The following is a 25,360-nucleotide window of genomic DNA, read 5'->3' as shown; positions in this document are numbered from 1 at the left end:
CCCCTGCCTGTGCGTGCACACACACTCTCTCTCTCTGTGTCAAATAAATAAAATCTTAAAAAAAATATTCACATATCAATCTATGTGATACATCATATCGACAACAGAAAGGATAAAAACCATGAAATCATTTAAACAGATGCAGAAAAAGCATCTGACGACATCCATTCATAATAAAAACCCTCAACAAAGTAGGTTTAAAGGGAACGTATCTCAACATAATAAAGGCTTTTTATGAAAAACCCACAGGAAACATCATACTCAAAAACTGAGAGTTTTTCCTCTAAGGTCAGGAACAAGACAAAGAGGTCCACTCTTACCACTTTTATTCAACATAGTACTGGAAGTCTTAGCCACAGCAAGCAGACAACAGAAAAAAATAAAAGGCACCCAAACGGGCAAGGAAGAAGTAAAATTTTCACTATTTACAGATGACATGATATACTATATATATATATATATATACACACACACACACACATATATATGTTTGCAGATGACATGATATACCATATATATACATATATATATATATATATATATATAACCTGTAAGACTCCACAAAAAAACTATTAGAACTGATAAATGAATTCAGTAAAGTTGCAGGATAGAAAATCAATGACTAGAAATCCATTGCATTTCTATACAATAATAATGAAGTAGCAGAAAGAGAAATAAAATGATCCCATTTACAACTGCACTAAAAATAATAAAATACCTAGGAATAAACTTAACCAAAGAGGTGAAAGACCTGTATTCTAAAACCTGTAACATACTGATGAAAGAAACTGAAGATGACACAACCAAACAGAAAGACATTCCATGCTCATGGATTTAAAGAACAAATGCTGTTAAAACGTCTATACTACCCAAGACAATCTACAAATTTAACAATACCTATCAAAATACCAATAGCATTTTTTACAGAACTAGAACAAATAATCCTAAAATTTATATGGAACCACAGAAGACCCTAAATATAGCCAAAGCAATCTTGAAAAAGAAGAAAATTGGAGGTATCAGTATTCCAGAGTTCAAGTTATATTACAAAGCTGTAGTAATCAAAACAGTATGGTATGGCCACAAAAACAGACACATGGATCAATGAGAGAAAGCACAGAAATAAACTTCAACAAAGGAAGCAAGAATATACAATGGGAAAAATACAGTCTCTTCAACAAAAAATGCATATGTATAATTAATGTAGTGTTTCTCATTTATCCCAAAATACCTATTAAATTGATGACAAATTTTATCAATTATGGTAACAGTATAAGGATTCCAAGGTAAATTTTTTGCAAGACAGTTAAGTGCAGATTTAGAAAAAGCTGGTAGTCTATTACAGACAGGAGGACAAAACTGGATTGCCAGACTTATCTGGCTATCTGGGTCATTAGGTATTATTCCTTTTCTTTCACATCATTACATGCGCATCTTGCCAAAAGCTCTGTGCTTCATGAAGACAAGGAAAATCTTTTCAAAGAGAGAATATTCAAACTTCTTGAAAGTTATTTACTACTCTAGTTTCTGTAACACGGCATTCTCCTAGTTCTTCTATCTTCTGAACCTCTCCTTTTCAGAATCCTTCAATGGGTCGTCTTTCACAGAGGGCTGTATCTGCCACCAGAATCTCCAAATACATTCTCAAATAGATTGCAAAGTTTAATAGGTGGGATCCAAAACTGGCTCCTAAGGCCAGTTAAACTCTTCAAGTTTCATTCTCCTCATCTATAAATGAACATAGTACTGGTACCCACCATTTCATAGATTTGTTATGAAGATTCAATGTGCGTAAATTATTTTGGCATAGTGGCAAATGCTAGGCACACAAAAAATGTTAATGATTATTAGTACTGTGTTGTAAACACACTGCTATTACTACTATCACTACTCCTTAAACAGTATTATGAGACAGAATTACCTCTCTGTCTTCCAATCCACCCATTCTACATAGAAAAAGTCAGATCAATCTTTCTGAAAAATATTATTATGTCAAGCCTATACAGAATATTCAAGAATTTTCCATCTGCTACTATATAAATCTTAACTACAGTTTAACAATAACAATGATAAATGAGAATGAAGGCTCCCCACACTGATACCTCCCAAAACACCTTTTCATATACACCCTCTAAACTAGCCAGGGCTCTATTCCCTTGCACCAGTGATGATGAATCCAAAACATTATTTCTGCCAGTCACAATTCCTGAAATGTCTTCAGAGTTGTCAAATCCCAACCACCTTTCTTCAGATCCATTCCTCAAAAGTCCTATGACACCTCCTCTGACCACTTTCTGGAACAGTTCAGTCTCCTCACAGGTGGTGAGTTCTAATTCCTACGGAATTCTGACAGAACTCAATACGTGTACAAAACACTTCTCATTTTCTTCCCTGGACTATTATTTAACTCTTTGTGTTCTGCCTATTTAATAAGAAAAGTTCAAAATGGCAACCCCTGGCTTAACAGTAGTTTAGGTCAGAAAGGTCCGCCCAATAAAATCACCCTCACTATAACATATAACCTCGACATTACGTATAACAAATTCCTAACCACAAATCCAAACAAAATAGGAAGAGAAAGGACATAATAAAACACCAGTTTAAAAAAATCACCATCTTGTATATTAACTTGATTCGGGAGTTTGTTTAAATTTAAAGAATGAAAAACAAAGAACAAAGATCCATTTATACCTAATAACAATGTAAGCATTAAATTTACCTCCAAATGGATAAAACATAAATATTCTAGTCACCTACTTGCAGATATCCCTGTATGTCTGGATTGCTGTATCCATGTAATGTGCAGGGTATGGCCTAGGTGCTCCTGGCTGAAGAAAAGCTGATACTGCTGCCATCTCCTAAAGAAAAAGACATTATTTATACTACTTCAAAAGGAGAAATATTCTTATAGTTAAGCATTTGGAAGCCTACAAATTGGACTGAAGTTTGCTGGAGCTTTTTATGTATGCACATGTATAAATTTCATGGATTAATGCAGACTTGAAAAATTAATTATATGCTTTTAGTTTTTAAATTCTCTAGTCAAATACCAAAGTCTGTCATTCAGTATTTAAATAAGATTTTTCAAGAGACTGATAAACACTTTGAGTTATGGTATATACAACTACCAAGTACCCCTAGTTTAAGATTCTGCTACCACCTCCTCCCCGTTCTTCCCTCTCTCAATGAGTCTACAGACTGATGATAGGACCATCGAGAGAGACAAGGTAAAGTACATCTCTTTCTAATTACTAGCATCAGAACATGACAACAGAGCTCACAACTCGCACTATATACATTTTAGCTACTTACAAACTCCAGTTCATATCCTATACCACCAAAGGCACAAAAGGCCATTTCTTAGATCTATATTACTATCAATTTTCTAGTTCTTTTTATTTCACTTTAAAAAGCCATTCTATTGTCAATGTCTATGCTTTTAGTTAATGATGCAAATAATATACAATGGTGCTAGCGAATTTAGAAATGAAGACTCAAAATACTGGGTTTTGGCCTTCTTAGTAAAATACACTACTATGTCCTCTTATAGACCAAGTTTCAATAAAATTTAACTAAAAATAAATGAAACTTTCATAAATTGGGGGAAAAACTGTTAATACCAATCCAATTTTAGGATGAATAAATGTATTTCTCTGGAACATTTTTTAAAATAGAAAAAAATCAAGTAATTATCTAAAAATTCAGGGGAATGATTAACCTTTAACCTGACAGACTATAGGTTCCATGACAATATAAACTACATCTGTTTCAGGATGCATTTCTATTCTCGGTGTCCAGCAGTATTTGCTCCAAAATTTAATGAATAAGCTGAATGAAATATATTATATCCATGTGACAAAATATACTACAGCTCTGAAGCACGTTTTCTTAACGACTTTATATTTTAACTAATGCATAATGAATATACATATGCTCCTATATTATACAAAAAAGCAAATATGTATTGAATATATGGTTGAATACCATAATGTACAGAAACACATATCTACTATATACGAACTATATATATTACATATCGATACATTAATAAAAGGGTACTAAAAAAATCCTGCAAAAAAATATGCCCCCAAATTCTAAGTTATTTTCTAACTTAATTCTTCAAGAAAAATTAAATCAACATACATTCAAACAAAACTGACGTAATTTCTACAGATCTGGTGAGAACATTCAAAATGATCACCCCAAGTTACCATATGATGGTCAATAATCCATTAAAACCATTAAATCATGTCTTATATAGTCTTTGATATGGATTAATACTTTTCACAAAGATTTTCATCAAGAAGGAGTGATCTACTTAGCCTCCAGTTAGTTAAGGTAGTTATGACAGATTAAACTACAAAAAGACCCAGTATTTCTTTAAGAATTCCTATTCCTGGGGCACCTGGGTAGCTCGGTAGATTAAGCGTCTGACTCTTGATTTTGGCTCAGGCCCTGATCTCAGGGTTGTGAAATCAAGCTCTGTGCTCAGTGTGGAGCCTATTTAATATTCTCTCTTTCCCTCTCCCCTCACCCCCCATTTGCACATGCACGCACGTTCTCCCTCTTAAAAAAAAATTCCTATTACTGGTTTTGGTATGATATATATTTTAACTTAAAGTTACCATAACTAAGTATCTTCAATTTTCAGCTAAAAAGGCAGGCAGTATGGTCTGTTCTACTACCACACATTTCGACCTTATCCATTAGCTAATATGTGAATGGTAAATAGGAAAGTGGTAGCAGTACAAATAAAATTTGTATTCATTTATAAACAATTTTTCTTAGGCAAGGAGATCAAAAATAGCAAATATAAAATTATAACCTTCAGCAGGAAAGGAACAAGCCCGGAGCTCAGCTGTTGCACAGCCAGGAGCTCTTTCCATCTGTATTTTAAGAAAACAGAAAACGACCACCTACACTTTGGTGCACACGGACCCTCTTTCCAGAGAATTACATGCCCAGTGTACTTGCACAGTTCTTGGCTCAAGGCCGCTGTACTTCCCTCCATGTTCTACTTCATGGCATGGCCACTGGTTAGGAGCTACTCTGCTCCACCTCTACTCCCAGCCAGTATTTACATGTTGGTTTTGTTGTTTTTATTCCTTGAGGTAACTTCTAGCCATGCTGGAGTAGCCTCACTACATTACACAGTTCACCTTGCAAGGTACAAACACATTTTATGTTTTGGTTTGTAGTCTGGTTTCAAAGATACATATACAGGTTTTAAGAAATGTCCCAACCCTATTTTTCTCCAAGGCCTGTTATTTTTAGGCAGCTTTTATAGACTACAAGGATTTTCAGGTATTCATATATTATGTTATAGCAGATATGACTTTATTTTCCAGTGTAAAACTATTTTCTCTCATATAGTTGCTACCTAAATGGTTTAAATATGGTATTTGTCAGACTGTAGATAAAAATGAAAAAGCTTACATACCATAAAACCACAGAAATCTTTTGCCATACCTTTATAAGATTCTCCCTATATACAAACATTCAATTTGCAGGTACATAATGTACATTTTATAAATTCATACTTATGTTGTATTTATGAAATACATTAAGTATTTATGATTTCATATTCATATAGTCATTAATTTAGATAACTATAATAAAAGATTACAGAACATCTAGCCAAGGACAATTCATTTAAGTTTTCAAGCACTTCAACTCATAAAGATTTCAGTTCCTGAACAAGGTTTTCAAAAGTTAGCAGATGTTTTTCATTAAAAATATTACAGAAGTATTGCTGGAGGGGAGGGGGTGGGAGGATAAGGTGGCTGGGTGATGGACATTGAGGAGGGTATGTGTTGTGGTGAGCACAGTGTATTGTGTAAGACTGATGAATCACAAACCTGTACCCCTGAAACAAATAATACAATAAAAAAAATCTTTAAAAAAAATTACAGAAATAAAAAGGAAAATATCATTTGCTATTTTAACTTTACATTAAGTTATCTATTTTAGTTTTATACATACATAATATTAAAACAAATGCAAAATAAATGGCAATTATTAAACAAGTGTCTACATAATAATTTCCAATGACATATTTATTCTTACACATTTTTGTTATTCACACTTTTGTTTACAAGCTTATATATTTTTAAAGTGATTATGTAGAAAGAAACAGTGTTAATTGTACTCTTTTCTAAACACAGAAAGCAGATTACGGCATAACAACTTTCAAAAAAACTTAAAATGTTACAAGGCAAACAAGTGTAGAAAATTCTTTCTGGGGGGCGCCTGGGTGGCTCAGTTAAGTATCCAACTCTTGATATCTGCTCAGGTCACGATCTCAGGGTCATGAGATGGAGCCCAACATCGGGCTCCCTGCTGGGCATGGAACCTGCTTAAGATTCTCTTTCCCCTCTATCCTCCTGCCCCCCCCCCAACTCGTTTTGTGCTCTCTAGGGAAAAAAAAAAGAAAATTCTTTCTGACACACCAAGGTTTACCTATCAATTATAAAAACTAACACAGTTGATGCTTAAAGCTCCTTACATACAAGGCAGTGTGCTAGACACATCACATGCCTTATACCTTATCTAACACTACACCATTAGGATTCACATTTAACAGGCAAAAAGCTGAGGCTTAGAGATGCTGAATACTTGCCCCAGATGACAGTCTATCTCAAACCAAAGTACAAGTTCTTCACTGATATATAGTCATACATCAAAGAAACAAAACATTTACGCAATTTTAAAAGATTTTTCAATATATCTAGAAGCATCTGCTAAAAAAAAGTTACACTCAGTATAACAACTGAAATTCAAATTAAATTTTGCATACACAAAAATTAGATGGTACTAGCCAAAGCTAAGACATCAACCCTCATATATGACTATGCTTAAATATATTAGTTTGAGGAAAATCCATCAATTCAGCATAAACTAATTCAAAACCTATAAAGCATTATATCCTCTTTGAGTACAACTTCAACCCTACGTACTTTGCTTTCCATTTCATAAACAGAAATTTCTAAATCATTTATGATAACAGAAGTAAGAAATTATATTATAGAATACCAACCAAGGCACCAGCTGCATAAAGCATTGCTTGATCATTAAGAAAATCTTTCTTTGCAGTATGATAGCAACTATAAGCCAAATCATAATGCTGCACCAAAAAACATAAGTCAGCCATTTTTCGTATTTGAAGCTCTGGTGCTTCTGGTGGATATCTGTAAATATAAAATAAGTTAAAAAAGTAATTTATAATTTATGATCCTTAAATCATTAAACATTATAAAATGTCTAACAAGCTGTTCAACTGTCTAAAACATTAGGAAAACTAATCTGGTCTTACAAGAATTCTATCTCCAAAGAGAGACTGTCATTTCCCAGAGGTATTTGGAAACAATTTTATTTATATAATTTATAGCCCTATACTGAGAACTTCTCAACAGCAGGCAAGCATTTTCTCCAGGGTCAAATTATGAAGCGAATGGTTAATTCTAGGTGACTCACTTTATTATTTAACCGCAAAAAACATAAAAACCCAAAATGAATTTTATTTTCCCTTAAAACAAGATTTTATATTAAAGAAAATTGTCTAAATGTATGCCATGACTCAGAATTGCTAGACGACAATATTTTAATTTAGATGAATTATTAATGAATACTTAATATAACTCCATCTTTTACAAATAGGGAAAGAGACCAAAAGTAAGGGACTTTCCCAGTTCTTCTTTATTTTTATTTATTTATTTATTTATTTAAATGTTTTTTTTATTATATTATGTTAGTCACCATACAATACATCCCCGGTTTCCGATGTAAAGTTCGATGATTCATTAGTTGCGTATAATACCCACTGCACCATGCAGTACGTGCCCTCCTTACTACCCATCACCAGTGTATCCCATTCCCCCACCCCCCTCCCCTCTGAGGCCCCCAGTTAGTTCTTATTTATTTTTAGATATCTAATTACCTAATGGTTTAAAAATTTTTTTTAATATAATTAAAGTCACTGTTCCTATCTACCTAAGTTTTAACCAATGTGAAACTAAAAAACTAAAAAGATAATCATTTTTTGCCAGACATCACAGAGTCAAACACAAGTCAGAGTTAAACACAGAAAAAACAAAAACAATAATATTTTACTCACAGCAATCCAGATGTACTTTTCAGCTCGTTAATGCTTTTTTCTGGAACTTTACTGCCACTAAACCATTTTTTAGTTGCAGAAAATAGAGATCGACTTAAACCTTTTCTTGATATTAACTACCAAAAAAAGATTGTTACAAATATGAGAATTTAATGTTTTACTCTTACATATAAAAGAAAAAATTCTAAATAACTAAAAAGCTTTAAAAGTGAGCAAATATTCATTTTAACAACATTGATTTAAAGAAAATTGTTCAGGGGCGCCTGGGTGGCACAGCGGTTAAGCGTCTGCCTTCGGCTCAGGGCGTGATCCCAGCGTTATGGGATCGAGCCCCACATCAGGCTCTTCCGCTATGAGCCTGCTTCTTCCTCTCCCACTCCCCCTGCTTGTGTTCCCTCTCTCACTGGCTGTCTCTATCTCTGTCGAATAAATAAATAAAATCTTTAAAAAAAAAAAAAAAAAAGAAAATTGTTCAGTATGCTAGCAAAATCCCTAGTGTAAATGAATAAATATCTTGCAGGATTTAACAGAATTTCATTACTAAGTGACACCAATAAAACCTAATAGTAGTCTATCTTTAAAAAAAAAAAAAATTCAAATACTTTAAATAACTTACACTACTATATTCCCAAGTTTACTCTTCATTGAAATTTTAAAAATACTAATCCGAACAATTAAAGCTTACCTGATCATTTAATTGCCGAATTGTTTTCTCTATATGCGGCAAAAGGCCCCGAAATGTGAACTCTTGTATAAACTGTCGAATTCTATCATGATCAGTAAGAGTTAAACATGCACCATGAATAATTCCAGTATTTGCTTTCTTTGTTTCGTGTAATGATGAAGCAGATTTTACATGATCTGGGCCATCGACGCTGTGAGAAGGGTCACTGGATGAGTCCAACTGAAGTGGGTGAGCTCTAAAGTTATTTGGTAAGCCATCAACTGAAAAACAGATCTTTCTTTTACTCTCAGAATGCAACAGAAAATTGTGATATTACTACCATACTGCTAAAGAAAAAAAGAACAATGTTGGAACACTTTATCCTTCTGTTTATCTTGTTAAGTCTAACATACTATACCATTAACATTTTCCCTCCTAAAATTACAGGACCTGGGTTAATACTTGTTATACATAATAGAAATTAAAAGATTCTTGTAAATAAAAGAAAAATACAGTGTAAAAATAATATAATCATTTTAAATAACAGCTAAGAAGAAAAATTTTTAACAAAATAAATTTTAGAGCTATCACTATCAAAACTGTAATTTAAAATATAGAACTAAAGTTCTCAAAATCACATCAACTTTGGGAATAATTAATGCTGCACACAGTATCTTACCCCTTGTTTTCTACAAATTGTTTAAAAAGAAATATATTACTCTTATAAAATAAATGTTTAAATGTCAAAAAAAAGTCAAACTCAAATGATTCAAAAAATTCTTCAAAGAAAAAGCTAATCCGCCCATTTTCTTTTTTATTATGAAAATTTCCCCCATCTTTTATCTGTAAGGATGAGCATGCTTTGAGAACAGTGGATATTTTCAATCAAAAGAGAAACTTAGAGAAAGTATATCAAGACCTTTGACTTCGTTATCTAATCCATCCAATGAAAGCAAGTTACTATCAGAATTCTTATTTGAAGTTATAGTACAAGGGCCATCTTCATATGATTCCTATCAAAATAAAATAAAAAAGCATTAGTGGTTATAGTTAATTAATCATGTTTAAAATACCACCAAATCCATCAACAACTTCTGCTAACTGTAAGCCTCATTTGTTTGTTTTAGCAAGACACTTACTTTCGAGTCCTCCAAATTCTTAACTTCTTTCATATTACCTTACCATTCCAATCCACACCTCCTATATTCCTAACTTCCCTTTCATATTCAATCTACTACCCTAATTCTTCTGAATTCAAATGATCTCTATCTCAGTTTTCCTGTTCACATGTGGTAAGTACATGCCCAAATGAATACCTGTAGAAGTGTCTGAAGTAAGAAATGCCAAGAGAGATGGACTACTGTCAGGAAGGGGAAAATAAGAGGGATGGTATGGAATCTTCTGGGTCATATATATAGTGTTAATAGGTTGGAGTAAATTCTGAATACATCATTGTGCGTTAGAAAAATATCCAATGCGACATTTATTTATACAAAGGCGCTGGTTTCTCAGTCAACCAAAAAACCCAAACTACTCTATGAGAGTAGTAAATTTGAGGTACTGTTCTGAGTGTCTTGTTTTCAGGGAAATATATAAGCTGGAACTTAACAAGATAAAAGTGATAAGGACAAGAAACAGTCTGAAACCACCACTCAAGAAAGAGTTGAAAAAACAGGTATAGTCAGCCTGGAAAAAATATAAAAGGGGACATGAGAGCTATCCTATATTTTGAAAGTTGACTAAATGAAAAACCGGTCCCAAAGGACCAATGAGTATAAGCAAAGGGAGATGATTTTTGGTTGATCCTCCAGCTGTTCAGACATGGAACACGTCACTTGAGAAGAGAGTGAGTACTAGATGAGGTTATTCATAGGTAAAGGAAATGAAAGCATTAGATTAGGGGGTTAGATTTGATAAGCTTTAAAACTATCCTCCAATACGGGGCTTCTAGGTATAGAATTTCTGATACCTCTGTCTTCTATTAAAAGTTCTCAAACTGGACAATCTGACTTATGCTTCCCTTCCTTACGATGACTGGACTCCTTTTTTCAATATTGTTCCTATTCTGAGAAATCTATTCTGAGTGTGGCCCGGAAAGACCATTTTTAAAAATAAAACTCCTTCATATTCAACTGGTTCTTTTTTCCTTCACTTTTCCCCAGCATTATCTTAAAGTAAATATCAGTATAGCACTATATCTGGATCAAAAATTCCATATATACGATAGAAAAATAAGGCAAATAAACAGATTATTAAACAATATTTATAATAGGACATCAAAAATTACATAAGCTTTATAACTGATATAGTTTTTTAAAATATCACAGAGTACACAATGCAGTTTAAATGTACAAAATACAAATACATTCCCATTTACTTACGAAATCCCCCTTCTACATAGAAAACAGTCAACTCTTGATTATCTGAACTAAGCATGGGAAATTGGCATCTGACTACTACCAGGTGGCATACAATTCTATCTAAAAAGTTTGACAGACCATGAAACCTTATACCTACCCACTTCAACCAATAGACAACAATTAATATTAGTCTAGAATTCTAGATTAAGAAAGGAGCAAGTTAGGAAGAAATAACACTTCCTGAAAATTCAGAAGGAAAGGAAATCAAAAGAAAGTTAGGGAAAAAAGCCCACCCACCTAAAAAGTATGAGCTCCAAAAGGTGGCCATAAGAACAGCGTGTTGAAAATGAAGGAAGGCAACCCCAGAGCATGTGGATAATAAAGAATTGACTGTAAGCATTCATAAGGAATTAAATGTACAAGTAAAAAATTCTATTCTCTACATGTCTAGCCAATCTAATTCAATTTTGATGTAATTCACTTTTCATCTTTTAAGAAAAGATCAATTAACACTGATATTATAAACCTGAAAGGAACACACATAAGGGATTATGTGTTAGTTAAAACAGTGTTAAACCACTGAATTAAGAGCTCACATGCTGATGGATCAGAACTAGCCAGATTCCGCAAAATAAATATTAACAATGCTACCAGTTAAATGAAGACATAAAAAATTCTACAGTGATACCATTATGTCATAAAACTGAAATACAGCTTTTGTGGTTTGCTTCATTGGTTTTTTTTTACATATACCTGGTTTTGAATACTATTTTTCTGGAGATACTGACTCCAAGGATCTGGTATCTGTTCATCTGATGCCCGATTAGATGTTCGAGAATTAATTTTAAGTAAATAGCAACCCTGAGTTCCATATTTCTGTTTCATTTCTTCATAAATTGATTCAGCTCTAAAATAAAAAATGGAAAAAAAGTTTGTAGTAAATGGAGAGCATATCTTAGGCAATAACAGAAAGTAAAATAAAGTAAAAATAATCCCCAAAAAAGGCAGAACAGAAAATCAGAGATAAAAGTAAAAAAATTAAAACAAAGATCATGATCCTAATTGAAATTTAGCTAGCTTGGATAGCACTTTAAAACAGAGTTATCAAAACATGCTTAATGGAATAAAATTTTGCAAAATACTCCTACATCATTCAAGGAGAGGGTTCTGGTGGTCAAACTAGTTGGAGAACCACAGTAAACCAAGCCAGAAGACCACGTCAAAGCCTTCCATTTGCAAATAATATACGCTGCGAATTTCCAAAGAACCGCTTCAAACTTAACAGATCAGGAACTCTTTAAACTATGAGAACCAGGATTTGGGAAGTAAACTTTTGGAAATTCCATCTTAGATAACAAACATTTATCAAAAAAAGTAAGTGCTAAACAGAAAAGTATAGCACCCCAAAACGCCATAAACATCTTTCATCGCCACAGTCTGCCCTTCCCTTATTTGTCTTCAAAGGGACACAGTTCAAAGGAAGAAAAAGAGAGAAAATTGAAGAGCAGTGAAGGTATTTATTCCATAAAATCCACCCTTTTTTCCTGCAAAATTTATAATAGCCGAATTCATGAGTTACATCTCAAATACAACAAAAAGCATTTTTATTTACATACTTTATGCTAGTTGGTAGGTGAAAAGATAATTCAAGTGATAAGACAGCCTAAGAACCAAACAGCATATTCCGATGAAAAATGAAATTTTAGTACACAGAGCTAACCTAATTTAAACAGTATCTTTTTACTCATTAGCCATTTAGTTCAAAAATAAAAAAACCCCAAATCCAGAAATCTTATATCCTATTCAAATATAGGATATATTTGTACTATATATCCTATATTTGTACTACACAAATAGCAGGCCTGACAAACTATTAAATCATATTTATATACTATAAAATTAAGACTAGATAAATAAAAGTTACAACCTTGCATAAACAGATACAAGTATATGTGTGTATACACACACACACACACACACTTAAGTACAATAAATTGCTCACTTTACCAATGATACTGCTAAACATACGAACGACTGATCTAACACCTGAATTACTTACATTTCCTAGTTACAACTATACAATATGAAAGACATATACCATATCCAACTGACAGAAATTAATTTTAACAGCCAGTTCAAATTATTTCTATTTATACAGTATACTTTATCCACAGGCTACAGACTGTTTATGATTTCAAAAAAATCCTAAGTAATAATTATTCCTCAGAAAAATTTTTTGGCTATAAAGGAAAATTTATGGGGTGCCTGGCTGGTTCAGTCGGCAGAGCATGCAACTTTTTTTTTTTTTTTTAAGATTTTATCTATTTATTTGAGAGAGAGAGCACAAGCAGGGGGAGCAGCTGGCAAAGGGAGAGGGAGAAGCAGCTCCCCACTGAGCAGGGAGCCTGATGTGGACCTCGATCCCAGGACCCTGAGATCATGACTTGAGTGTAAGGCAGACACTTAACTGACTGAGCCACCCAGGTGCCCTAGGGCATGGGACTTTTGATCTTGGGGTTGTAAGTTCAAGCCCCACATTGGGTGTAGATTATTTAAAAATAAAATCTTTTTAAAAAATGAATAAAAATAAAAAAATAAAAATTAAGGAATATTTCTCTAAAAGATAATGGTATATGCTCAGAAAAAGGGCAAGAAACAATTATTTGACTGCATATCCTAAATGGCTTTGAGACATCACAATAACAGTTTGAAACAAAAGATTAATTTGATCCACATCTTGAATCAAAAGTCAAAATAAACTTCAAAACCATAAAATAAAACTTTATTTTATGTTATCTTATTTTTCAAGACTTATTTTTAAAGATAAGTTTTCTTTTGTTCCAAAGATAAAAGGACTATGGCAACTCACTAATAAAGATTATTAAAGGGCATGTAAGAAAGAAATGTCTGGATGTTTTTGAGACTGTGAAAATATCAAGGCTAAAAATATGAAGTGACAAGAGGGTGAAGAGTGAAAAAAAAAGTGCCTTTAAAAAACAGTCAATAAGTGAAAAGTAAGAGAAAAACTGGGAAAGGGAAAAGGAAAAAAATAGGAAATAATTTAAAGTAAGAAATAACAGCTAAGACCAATAGGTATAAAATGAAAGGCACTTTTGTACAAAGACTGTAGTAACAGAGATCTATATCGAAAGGGAAGTTTGGATAAGCATATGAAATCTAACATAAAATGACTTAGTTGTCGAATATAACACTGGAATGAAAGATACAGTTACATTTTTTATTAATAAGCTTTTACTTTCTTAGATAAAAAGTACATCTAAAATTTAAACAAGGCATGTCCAAACTAATTTAGTCATTTAACAGGGAAAATTTTTGAATTAAAAAAATAAAGCTTACCTCTGTTCATCTCCTGCACTTACATCATGTAAAAGTACATAATATTTAAGTGTATTTGGTATAAACCACTTGGGGTAGGAATAGTCACTGTTGTGCTGAATTCGATGCTGTTCTTGTGATAACTTTGAAAACTGTTCCACAGGTTCAGCTTCACTAGATGATGCTACCAACATACCTTATAAACCATATTAAGGTAATTATCACATCACTAAATGATAAATAGTATCCTATTAAAATAAAACTCTAAGGAGACTTTTCAGGCTAAAAAAATCTGATTTCATAGATTTTCACTGGAAACACAAAATAATTCCTCCAACATTTCCAAATAATTCAAGGTTTTAAATCTTAGTTTTTTTGTTAACAGTTTTTTATTTACATACATAAGGGAATCCATGAACATAAAAACAAACAATATCAAAATTATACATCACCATCCTCAAGAATCTGCTGAATCTTGTTCCTCTCCAATCCATCTCACTGCAATTTCATACACTATCCTACCTCTTAACTTCTCTCTGCAACTTCATTAAGAACACTAAAAAGCCATACTGGTCAGAAGAGTTTAATAGCTGTAACACAGGTTACTAAAAAAATGGAAAACTATCTTTAAATATGAGCTTTTGCATATGCAATTAATTCTGAGGCAATCAGCAAAAGCAGTTAACACTGACATTTTACCCTTCCTCTTTATAAAATGGCTTAGAAACTTAAATGTGGAATATCTGAGCTGGAGAAAAAAGAAAAACAATAAGCAAGTCCTCAGTATTCTTACTTTGCATAAAACTAATTTATTGCAACCAGTCTTGTATCTAGGATGCCATTTAACAAAAACAACAGTAACAAAAACTTGAAGCATCACCAATAAAAAATAATTTCTCCATTCTCCATGTCCTCTCAACAATTTTGCCCTCATAGAACTATTTCTGAGATTAATAACTTCTAAAACATTTCATTTTAAGAAAACACAAAGGTCAAAGGATACATGCTAAATAGTGGTTCAGAAATTCATGATCTGATGCTGGCATCGACTGAAGAAAGGTCTCTCTATAAGACTCAAACCATGGAGTAGTAGCTAAAATGAACAATACATAAAATAGTTAAAATTCCTCAGCAGTATCAATTTACACCAGACAATATTTCAATTCCATACTCCTAAAAGGTGTGAAAGATAACTCCCAGCAGTAAATAAACATTTTTCACTTGTAAAACATTTTTCACCTCTTAAGATTTCACCTCTTCTTTTAGATTTACATGTGTATGTGTGTGTATATATATACACTTGTAAAAATAAAACTGACTTATTCCTAAACCTATAAAAGATCCCAGAATGTACTTACCTATTAATCCTTTAAATATTACCTATATGAGTAAAAAGATTCCAGAACTAAAGTTTTGTGCCTCTGCCACTAGTCACATTGTGACAAGTGGCTCTTCTTCATAAATATCATTTCAAAGCAATGGTTTCTCAACCAAGAGTGATTCTGACCACCAGGAAATATTTGGCAATGTCTGGAGATACTCTGGCTTGTCCCAACTAGGGATGGGGATGGGTGCTACTGGCTTCTAGGGAAATATACCAGGAGCGATGCAAAACATCCTACAATGAAAAGACCAAGACAGCTCCCCACAAAAAAGAATTATTTGGTTCGGAATGTCAATAGGGGTACGGTTGACAACCTCTACTTTATAATTTGATTGAGTATGACAATAACAAAACTTCAAAGTATACTTACCTTATAATCAAATATAAAGAGGTGTATTGGTGTATTTTCACTTTGTAATAAATGTATATATTGTAATCCTTAAAATGTCAAACCTCTCTTGCTCCATGATAAGCATTTTACAACTACTCTTTTTTTTTTTTTAACTTACCTAAAGTCAAGTCATTAGACTGTCATCTCACAAGGTTTAAAAAGATTATCTGAATCAATTTTCTAAAAGACACTCCATTCCTAGCTATTTATGCCGAGTACCAAACCTTTCACCTTAATCACTGAAAACAGCAAATATACTTTGTTCACATTATATTACTACATTAACCAACTGGAAGGTAAAGGGGAAAAAAGGCCATTCATCTTAACCAAACAGTAATATCTAATCTGGTGTCATATATATATAAAAAATGTTTGCTCCAACAAATACCTTATGAGAATAACCCATATATTATTTAGGAGCGCTATCACTGTAACCATTTCATGTTCATTGCTGTAAGAGAAAAAGCATTCCCAGAAATACTATAATCTATATGAAAAGTGGCAAAAATTAGAGAATAAATGACAATACTAGTCTCTGTTACAAAACCAATTTTCTTTTTTTTTTTTTTTTTTTTACAAAACCAATTTTTTTTTTTTTTTTTTTTTTTTTACAAAACCAATTTTCTAACCAACCAGTCTTCCCCCCAAGTCAGTGAAAATTAGTCTGTCTAGAAAATTAATGTATATTTTCACTCAGCCAAGGACAAGAAAATTTAATCAAATAGGAAGGAATCTTCACCGATAAGGGGAAATGATGTTCTCTATCTACTTTGATTATTTTTCTAGTTACTTTGCTGTTTCACTGCTGCTTCAATTTAACAAACAATAGGTAAGTTGTAGATATATCAAAAGGTGTTTGTTTCATGATGAGGTTGAAGAATTCTAGATAAACAAATCTTCCAAAATGGCTATTCACTGTAACACTATTGTAATAAAAGACTAGAAAGCCCATATTGCCCATCAGGAGGGGACTGGTAAAATAAAATACAGCATATCCATTAAATGGATGCACCATGCAGCTGTAAAAGAAGGGGGGAAATCTTTATACATTACTATGAGGTGTTCTCCAGGATGGGGTACGTGTGTGTGTGTGTGTGTGTGTGTGTGTACAAATGAAATCTTAAAAATACATACATATATATATATATATATGGAGATTTTATTTATTTTTATTTGGGGGGGGGCATGCGCAGAGCAGAGAGGGGAAGAGGGAGAGGGAATCCCAAGCAGACTACACCCTGAGCATGGACCCCAACTGGGGGCTCCACCTCACGACCCTGAGGTCATGACCTGAGCCAAAATCAAGAATTGGAAGCTCAACTGACAGAGCCACGCAGGCACCCCCAGGATATATTTTTAAGTGAAAAAAGGCAACAGCTGAAAAGTATGCATTTTTGTCTAAGAAAGGGAAGAAAATATACAGCCACACACATATTTGCTTATACTGCCAAAGAGAAACAACAGAAAGATAAATTTAATGAATTCAATTATGTATAAAGGAAGAAGAGAGAAGAGAAGAAAGGGGACAGGATAAAAGCTAGCCCTCCGTGAATGTACTTTGTTCTATAGTTTTGACTTTGAAACTATATAAATGTCTACATAAGTAAAAATCTAATCTAATCAGAAAGAAAAAAGCAGGGGCACCTGGGTGCCTCAGTCTGTTAAACATCTGACTCTTGATCTCAGCTAAGGTCTTAATCTTGGGGTGGTGAGTTTAAGCTCCGTTCCATGCTGGTCATGGAGTCAATTTAAAGAAAGGAAGGAAGGGAAGGAGGACGGACACATACATACACAATGGCTGAAATAATATTTTCTAAATACTGGTGCAAGAAGATACCAGGTACTCAGCTAAGGTTATAGGATTGAAAGAAAATTTTAAAAATATATATAGAAGTGGGTTTTATCCTTCAGATAGGTCACATTTAGGCTGATACGGTAAGTTTTCCCTTTAGCCACATGTTTTCTTGAGGGGCTAATTAAGAAGTCCTCCTTCAGTTTTTCTACATGCCAATAAATCAACAGCATCCTTCCCTTTTTTGCTTTCTCAAATGATACTTTTGCAGAAAATGGGAAAAATGATAGGTTAAAAGATTTTTGTTAACAAAAGACTTCAACACTTAGTGACAATTCTTTCTCCTTAAAAATTATCTTGTACTATTTTGAAATGAAATCAGCATTTTGCTCATACCCCTTTTCCATTGCCACATGTTCATATGAAATTGAAACAGCAACCATGTTATCCTACCAGTTAAAATTTTTCTATGCAGAATGTACTTTGTCTTGGCAAGGAAGGGTAAAGGAGGAAGCTAAGAGCTGAAAAACGTAATACTCTATCCTCCACCCACACTCACAAAATGCAGCTTTCTCTGTCTCTTCTTTCTTCCCTTCTTAGTAACTTGGGACACAGTTATTCGTGTGCCCAATACATATCTATCAAAGGTTGCCAACAATGAGCTACAGACCTAGAGAAACTCTGGACCTTGTTGTATTAAAACCAAAAATACTTACTAACCCCAAATCTGTAAGAGAAAAACACTGGATATCCTAAATAAAATCATATAAACATCATCTGTAAATTACATTTTTCCCTTCCTAACAATTCACAAAAGCTGATATTGCCAGCAAAATCACTATTCAAAATTAACAAAAGCACTAATAAATATTAACAAATTCCAAATAACATTGGCACTTATGACTATACAACTTTAAACTGTTGTAAATACACTAAAACGTATTTTCAGAATGAAAATATTCAAGGGAAAAAATGAAATAATTAGATGTTGTATAATTATTTAATTCAATAAAGGTATAGCCTCAAGGTCAAAAATATTTGACACTAGTCACTGAGATTATGAGAAAACATGGCTTAATTCAAGGCTCTTAGAACAAGAAAGCTATAACAAACTAAAACTGGAACTATGATGTAAAATTTATTAGCATTTTTCAAATCATTAAAAAACTTTAAATAACATGAATAATTAAGAAATATTAACTTCTTCTATTTCAACAACTCCCTTGAGAACTATTTTGAGGAGACTATTTCAAGTCTTTTCAGAAAAAATCAGCAAAAAATCAAAATACTCTAAAGAGATGTTTATTTATGCCCAATTTTTAAATTTTAAGCTTCTCTGACACCACAGTGGGAGATTTTTTTAAGTAAATTGTCCTCTTTTAAACTATACTCCTTTTAACCCTTAGTATATCAAGAAAAAAATAGTCATTGTCACTTATCATCAAACCTAATTGATCCTTGATATTTTACTGTATTTTTATTTTACTTTTATTTGCAGGATTATGAATAAAGGCACAGTTAACAAAACAAAACACAACATTATTAGAAATTTTAGTAAGAGTTTAAATGTAGCAAACTCAAATTTGTATTCCCAGCTTTCCTGATTTAAAGACACACACGCAGGGGCGCCTGGGCAGCTCAGTCGTTAGGCATCTGCCTTTGGCTCAGGTCATGATCCCAGCGTTCTGGGATCTAACCCCCCTCCCGCCCCCCCCCCACATCCGGCTCCCTGCTCATCAGGAAGCCTGCTTCTCCCTCTCCCTCTGCCCCTCCCCCTGCTTGTGTTCCCTTTCTGGCTGCCTCTCTCTGTCAAATAAATAAATAAAATCTTTAAATAAATAAATAAATAAAGACACACATGCCTCAGTTACACAATGTCCCTTAAATACAACTAACTGTTCAATGGTCATTCATTAACCTGGAACACATCCATCATGTAAACACTGATTCCAGAGTCAAATACATCTCTAAGTCCAGTTTATCATTACTTCTGTTCCTTCTTACACTTGCATAGTCAAGATGCAACACTCTCAAAAACTTTGATGGCTCATAATTTTGGTGAAGAGAAAAATGTCATTTTATTTGCTCCACCACTACAAAACATCTTCATTTTTAGACCTCTAAATAACAAACAAAATGATCAATAAACCCAATGACTTTTTCATTTCTACATCACCTAATCACTTTCAATCTCCTTCATACACGCACCTACCTGCCTATCTGCCTTCAGCATTTGTCCACATACAAACTATACCAGGTAATTTTGTTATACGAACATCATATAGGATGAAAGAATACTGTCACATGTCCTTTAACAAAAGAGAATGGTCTAGGTTCTTGTCTCAACATACTGTGTGAAATCCTTCCTGTTAAATTACTGACTAGCTAGATGAAAATACTATATTTCTTTTTTGTTCTTAGACATATATTGCTCACTTATTCTTGAGCTTGAGAAAATCTGTATTGGATACTGTCATCTCAAGACTCACTGACTGGGATTTCTGTATATTTTAAAATTCCTGATCAATTCCATCATTGTCATTAGAGTTTAACACTAGGTTGTCCATGAAGGTCAGTAGCCATTAGCCACATATGACAACTGAAATGTGGCTTTTCTGAATTGAGATGTGCTGTAGGTATAAAATATATGTAAGATTTCAGATAGTACCAAAAAAAGAATTTTACACGGATTACATGTTGAGATAATATTTTGTACATGTTGAGTTAAATAAAATATATTAAAATTAATTTCACCTGTTTCTTTTTACATTCTTTTTTTGGTTTAATTTTCTTAGTAATCTCTATACCCAACACGGAGCTTGAACCCACAACCCCGAGATCAAGAGTCCCATGCTCTTCCACTGAGCCAGCCAGGTGCCCCTCATTTTACATTCTTTACTGTATTACAAAATATTGAAAATGATGTAAGTGGCTCATATATTTCTACTGGGCAGCATTAGTCTAGAATATTACTGTTTCACTGTATTCACCTTCTGATTTGCCTATTAACCAAAAAAAAATGTGTTTACCATAGTCTATTTTCTTTCTGTTGCCAATTTGGATTAAAAATAAAAAATCCTCAATACTCAACTATGCTCAATGAAAGAAAAAAAAATGAAGACAAAGACAGATTACAAAGATGATGTGTTCCAGATTTCTTTTATACCTTCTTAAAGGAAAACACAGTATTTTGGGCAATGTGAAATTAAAAACTAAAGGATGATAAAATAAAAGTGACTTATTTCACTACTGCAACATCCTTCTATACAATTTCACCATTCTTCCACTTTCTTGTAGTTGGGTGTAATTGATAAATAATTCCTAGGATGATGGAAAATAGCAAAAGAGTTCAAGATACTAGAAAAACTAGAACACTAAGTTCCTCTCTTCTACTAGCCATTTTTAAAATAATTGCCACTATATTAAAGTGCTCTTTATGCTTTTTGCTCTTAAGTAAAAACTTAGGAGAAAATATTAAAGAATAAACAAGGGCGCCTGGATAGCTCAGTTAAGCATCTGCTTTAGCTCAGGTCATGATCTCAGGGTCCTGGGATCCAGCCCCATACTGGGCTCTCTGCTCAGCAGGAAGCCTGTTTCTCCCTCTCCCTCTTTCTGCTGCTCTCCCTGCTTGTGCTCCCTCTCTCTCTCTCTCTCTCATAAATAATAATTATGGGTACCTGGCTGGCTCAGTTTGTAGAGCATGTGACTCTTGATCTCAGGGTCTAAGTCCAAGCCCCACGTTGGGCCTAGAGCATACTTTAAAAAAAAAAAAAAAAAAAGGCAAGTACTAAGTTCTAAAAAAACAAAATGATGTATAAGAACAAACTGAGCCCAGTATTTGGCTCTAAAATGAAGAAGTGAATAATATTTAATCTTAATATTATAAACAGTGAATATTAACCAAAAATTATAAAAACTACATTAAGAAGATGGGGAAGGGAGAAGAGGGAATAATTAAGCTAAATCTTCATCAATTAGAATAGAAATCAACTAATAAAATTTAAAATTGATTAAGTCATAGATAGCCATATAGAGATATTACCTAAAAACACTAAACAAAGGGACACTTGGGTGGCTCAGTCAGTTAAGCATCTAATGCTTGATTTCGGCTCAGGTCATGCTCTCAGGGTTGTGAGATCAAGCCCTGCATCAAGCACCACACTGGGCTCTACACTAGGTATGGAACCTGCTTGAGATTCTCTCTCCCCCTCCCCCTCTGCCCCTTCTCTTGCTCGCCCTCTCTTTCTCTCTAAAATAAATAATCTTAAAAACAAAACAAAAAACACTTCACTAAATACCAGAGGAAACCACTAAAAGAATTGGGGGGGGGGCGGGGCACCTGGGTGGCTCAATTGGTTAAATGTCTGCCTTTAGATCAAGTCATGATCCCAGAGTCCTGGGATCCAGCCCGGAGTCTGGGTCTCTGCTCAGCGGGAAGCCTGCTTCTCCCTCTCCCTCTTCCTGCAGCTCCCCCTGCTTGTGCTCTCTCCTTCTCTCTGTGAAATAAATACATAAAATCTTTAAAAAAAAAAAAAAAGAAGAAGAAGAATTGGTAGGACAGAGACTCAGGGAACACATCATGGTTTTTCCTTGTACTCCTTTTCAGCATTTTATCTATGTGCACAAATCATTTTGATAATTTTTTTTAATTTTTTTTAAGATTTTATTTATTTATTTGACAGAGATAGAGACAGCCAGCGAGAGAGGAAACACAACCAGGGGGAGTGGGAGAGGAAGAAGCAGGCTCATAGCAGAGTAGCCTGATGTGGGGCTCGATCCCACAACGCCAGGATCACGCCCTGAGCCGAAGGCAGACGCTTAACCGCTGTGCCACCCAGGCACCCCTGATAAATTTTTTAAAAGTAAAAGGTATTGTGGGCTTTGGAGGTTAGGAAGGTATTTACAGTATAAAAAAGATATTTTTGTTTTTAAATATGATAGTTAATCCCACTCTGTGCCCCCTTAGCATTGTGGCATATCAGATATGCCACATCCCTGTTATAATGTATTATGATTATAAAGTATTATAAATTAGAATGTATTATGATTACTGACTTACATGTGTATCTCCCCATCAGATTATGAACTCATATAATGTCTTATTCATCTCTATTATTGCAATGCAAGGCATATAGTAGGAAATCAATAAATATTTGTTGCATGAATAACAAAAGTGTTAAAGACCCTATGAAATCAAATCACAGGATTAAAGTTCTAGGAAAGCCTTAAGAAAGAATCAAAACAAATTCCCTTGTTATCAAGAAATGAAACCAAGTCGAATAAGTGACTTACTCAAATTATACGATTAACTAATGACTACAGTAGTATAAAAACTTGGACACTCTGGCATTTATTGTCCTTCATGTTTCAACATGTATTTCCCATGACAACAGGGAAACAACAGTTTAAATTCCAACACCTACTCCCAGAAATATCCAAATTTTGTCTCGTGTTAAACATATTATGCCAGGAACTGTTCAGAATACATAACCTGAAATTCAGAGTCTTTTAATGTGTAAAAGATAACCATAATATTCTAAACTTAAAATAATCAAATTAACTTTTTGCTGGAATTAAAGCTAATAACATAGAAAGACATCTAAACAAAATAATTCTACAAACATTTCTAACTATACGGGTGCAACCAACTGACTTTATGACCTAAAGCATATCACTTAAATTCTCTTTGAATGTTTAAGGAAATCTTTAAATATGCAATTAGGTGTTAAAATATTAAATTATAAATTGTACCCACCTAAAAAGATTATTTTATTAGGTTGCTGAAATATCCTGATGATGTACTTTTAATCTTTTCCCCTCTAAAAGTCTATTCCTTGACTCTAGTACGTCTTTTTAATACTAGAAAAGAGTCACACCAAACACTGCTAACTCATTTAACATATTAATATATTTCACCTACTAATCTTATTAAGAAGACATTTATCATTTAAATCAGATTAATAAGCACTTAAAAAGATTAAATATTTACTCATATATTATAAAAATGTCTTCAACTTAACACTAGGCTTAATAAAAAGTAAAATAAACTTAATGCTCTTTATTATTACTTATGTCACAAAAGAACACGCTGTTTTTTGACTACTGTCAGTTCTTCCATTCGAGATATATTTATTATGCATATGTTTTTAGACATTACGTTAAGCCCTGGAAAGAAAATAAAGAGCCAAAGTTCCTGACCTCATGTAGCTTTCTATTAACTTTACAATGAGACCTATAAAAACATTTTCATTATAAAAAAATAAAATGAAATCATGTAATTCATAGCTGGCTGCCTACTTGACTATAACCTCCATAAAAGGACTGTTTTTTCCACAACTGTATTCCCATCCCCTAGAACCTAGCAGGCATTTAAGTGTTTGTTGGATATTTCCAAGATACAGAACTGCTTTTGCTAACAGAAGAAAAGTTCACTTAAATAATAAAACTTATTACATACCACTGATGTTGAGGTCATAATCTCCTGCTGTAATCACATTAGCTACTAATCCTTCCGCAGGCTGACTGCCAGAAACAACATCATTCAAAAGCTTCCGAATGGCTCCAGGCTGAGGTGGTTGGGTGATAATGTTGCTTACTGCTATCTTCAAATTTTTGATTACATGAAGCTGATTATTAGGATCTCTCATATGAACTTTAAAAAAAAGGAAAAAAACTTGAAATTAATTCTACACAATGCATAACCCAATTATAACAACAATAAAACAATTGCGTTATTACTTCACAAAAAGAATGCTCAAATTAGAAACCAGAGGGGGCACCTGGGTGACTCAGTCGGTTAAGCATCTGCCCTCTGCCTTCAGCTCAGGTCATGATCCTGGGGTCCTGGGATCAAGTCCCACATCCAATTCCCTGCTCAGTGGGGAGCTCCCTCTCCCTCAGCCCCTCCCCCCTGCTGGTGCTCTTTCTCTAATAAAAAAATAAATAAAAATAAAAATATTTTAAAAAGAGAGGGGGTGCCTGGGTTGCTCAGTAGGTTGAGCATCTGCCTTTGGCTCAGGTCAAGATCCCAGGGTCCTGGGATGGAGCCCCACATCAGGCTCTCTGCTCAGCGGGGAGCCTGCTTGTCCCTCTCCCTGCTACGTCCCCTGCTTGTGCTCTCTCTGTCAAATAAATAAAATCTGAAAGAAAGAAAGAAAGAAAGAAAGAAAGAAAGAAAGAAAGAAAGAAAGAAAGAAAAGACAGACCAGAAATTCCAACTGGAATAGTCTTCCAGAAATACAACTGACTTAGAACCCTTCCTTATATACCAAAAGGGCTAGCTAGACAGTCTAACCTCCCACAGTGCTACTACTGCTCACA

The 25,360-nt window shown here is 33.7% G+C and overlaps 1 protein-coding gene across 1 annotated transcript in view; it reads right to left on the bottom strand.

The window, feature by feature from the left end:
- TRAPPC8 (trafficking protein particle complex subunit 8) overlaps nt 1-25,360 on the bottom strand; it is an 85,847-nt gene that overhangs the window by 53,474 nt on the left and 7,013 nt on the right. The window contains exons 2-10 of the mRNA XM_008691010.2: nt 24,498-24,692; nt 15,477-15,566; nt 14,495-14,669; nt 11,891-12,044; nt 9,697-9,790; nt 8,799-9,058; nt 8,114-8,229; nt 7,037-7,187; nt 2,758-2,858 (exon numbers count right to left, since the gene is read on the bottom strand). Coding sequence (XP_008689232.1) covers nt 2,758-2,858; nt 7,037-7,187; nt 8,114-8,229; nt 8,799-9,058; nt 9,697-9,790; nt 11,891-12,044; nt 14,495-14,669; nt 15,477-15,566; nt 24,498-24,692 — 1,336 coding nt within the window. The remainder of the gene's footprint in view (nt 1-2,757; nt 2,859-7,036; nt 7,188-8,113; nt 8,230-8,798; nt 9,059-9,696; nt 9,791-11,890; nt 12,045-14,494; nt 14,670-15,476; nt 15,567-24,497; nt 24,693-25,360) is intronic.

This window comes from Ursus maritimus, unplaced genomic scaffold (genome assembly GCF_017311325.1).
Source record: "Ursus maritimus isolate PB19 unplaced genomic scaffold, ASM1731132v1 scaffold_18, whole genome shotgun sequence".
NCBI classification, from domain to species: domain Eukaryota; kingdom Metazoa; phylum Chordata; class Mammalia; order Carnivora; family Ursidae; genus Ursus; species Ursus maritimus.
Note: the sequence above shows the minus strand (reverse complement) of the source record. Positions and strands in the feature narration are given on the sequence as shown.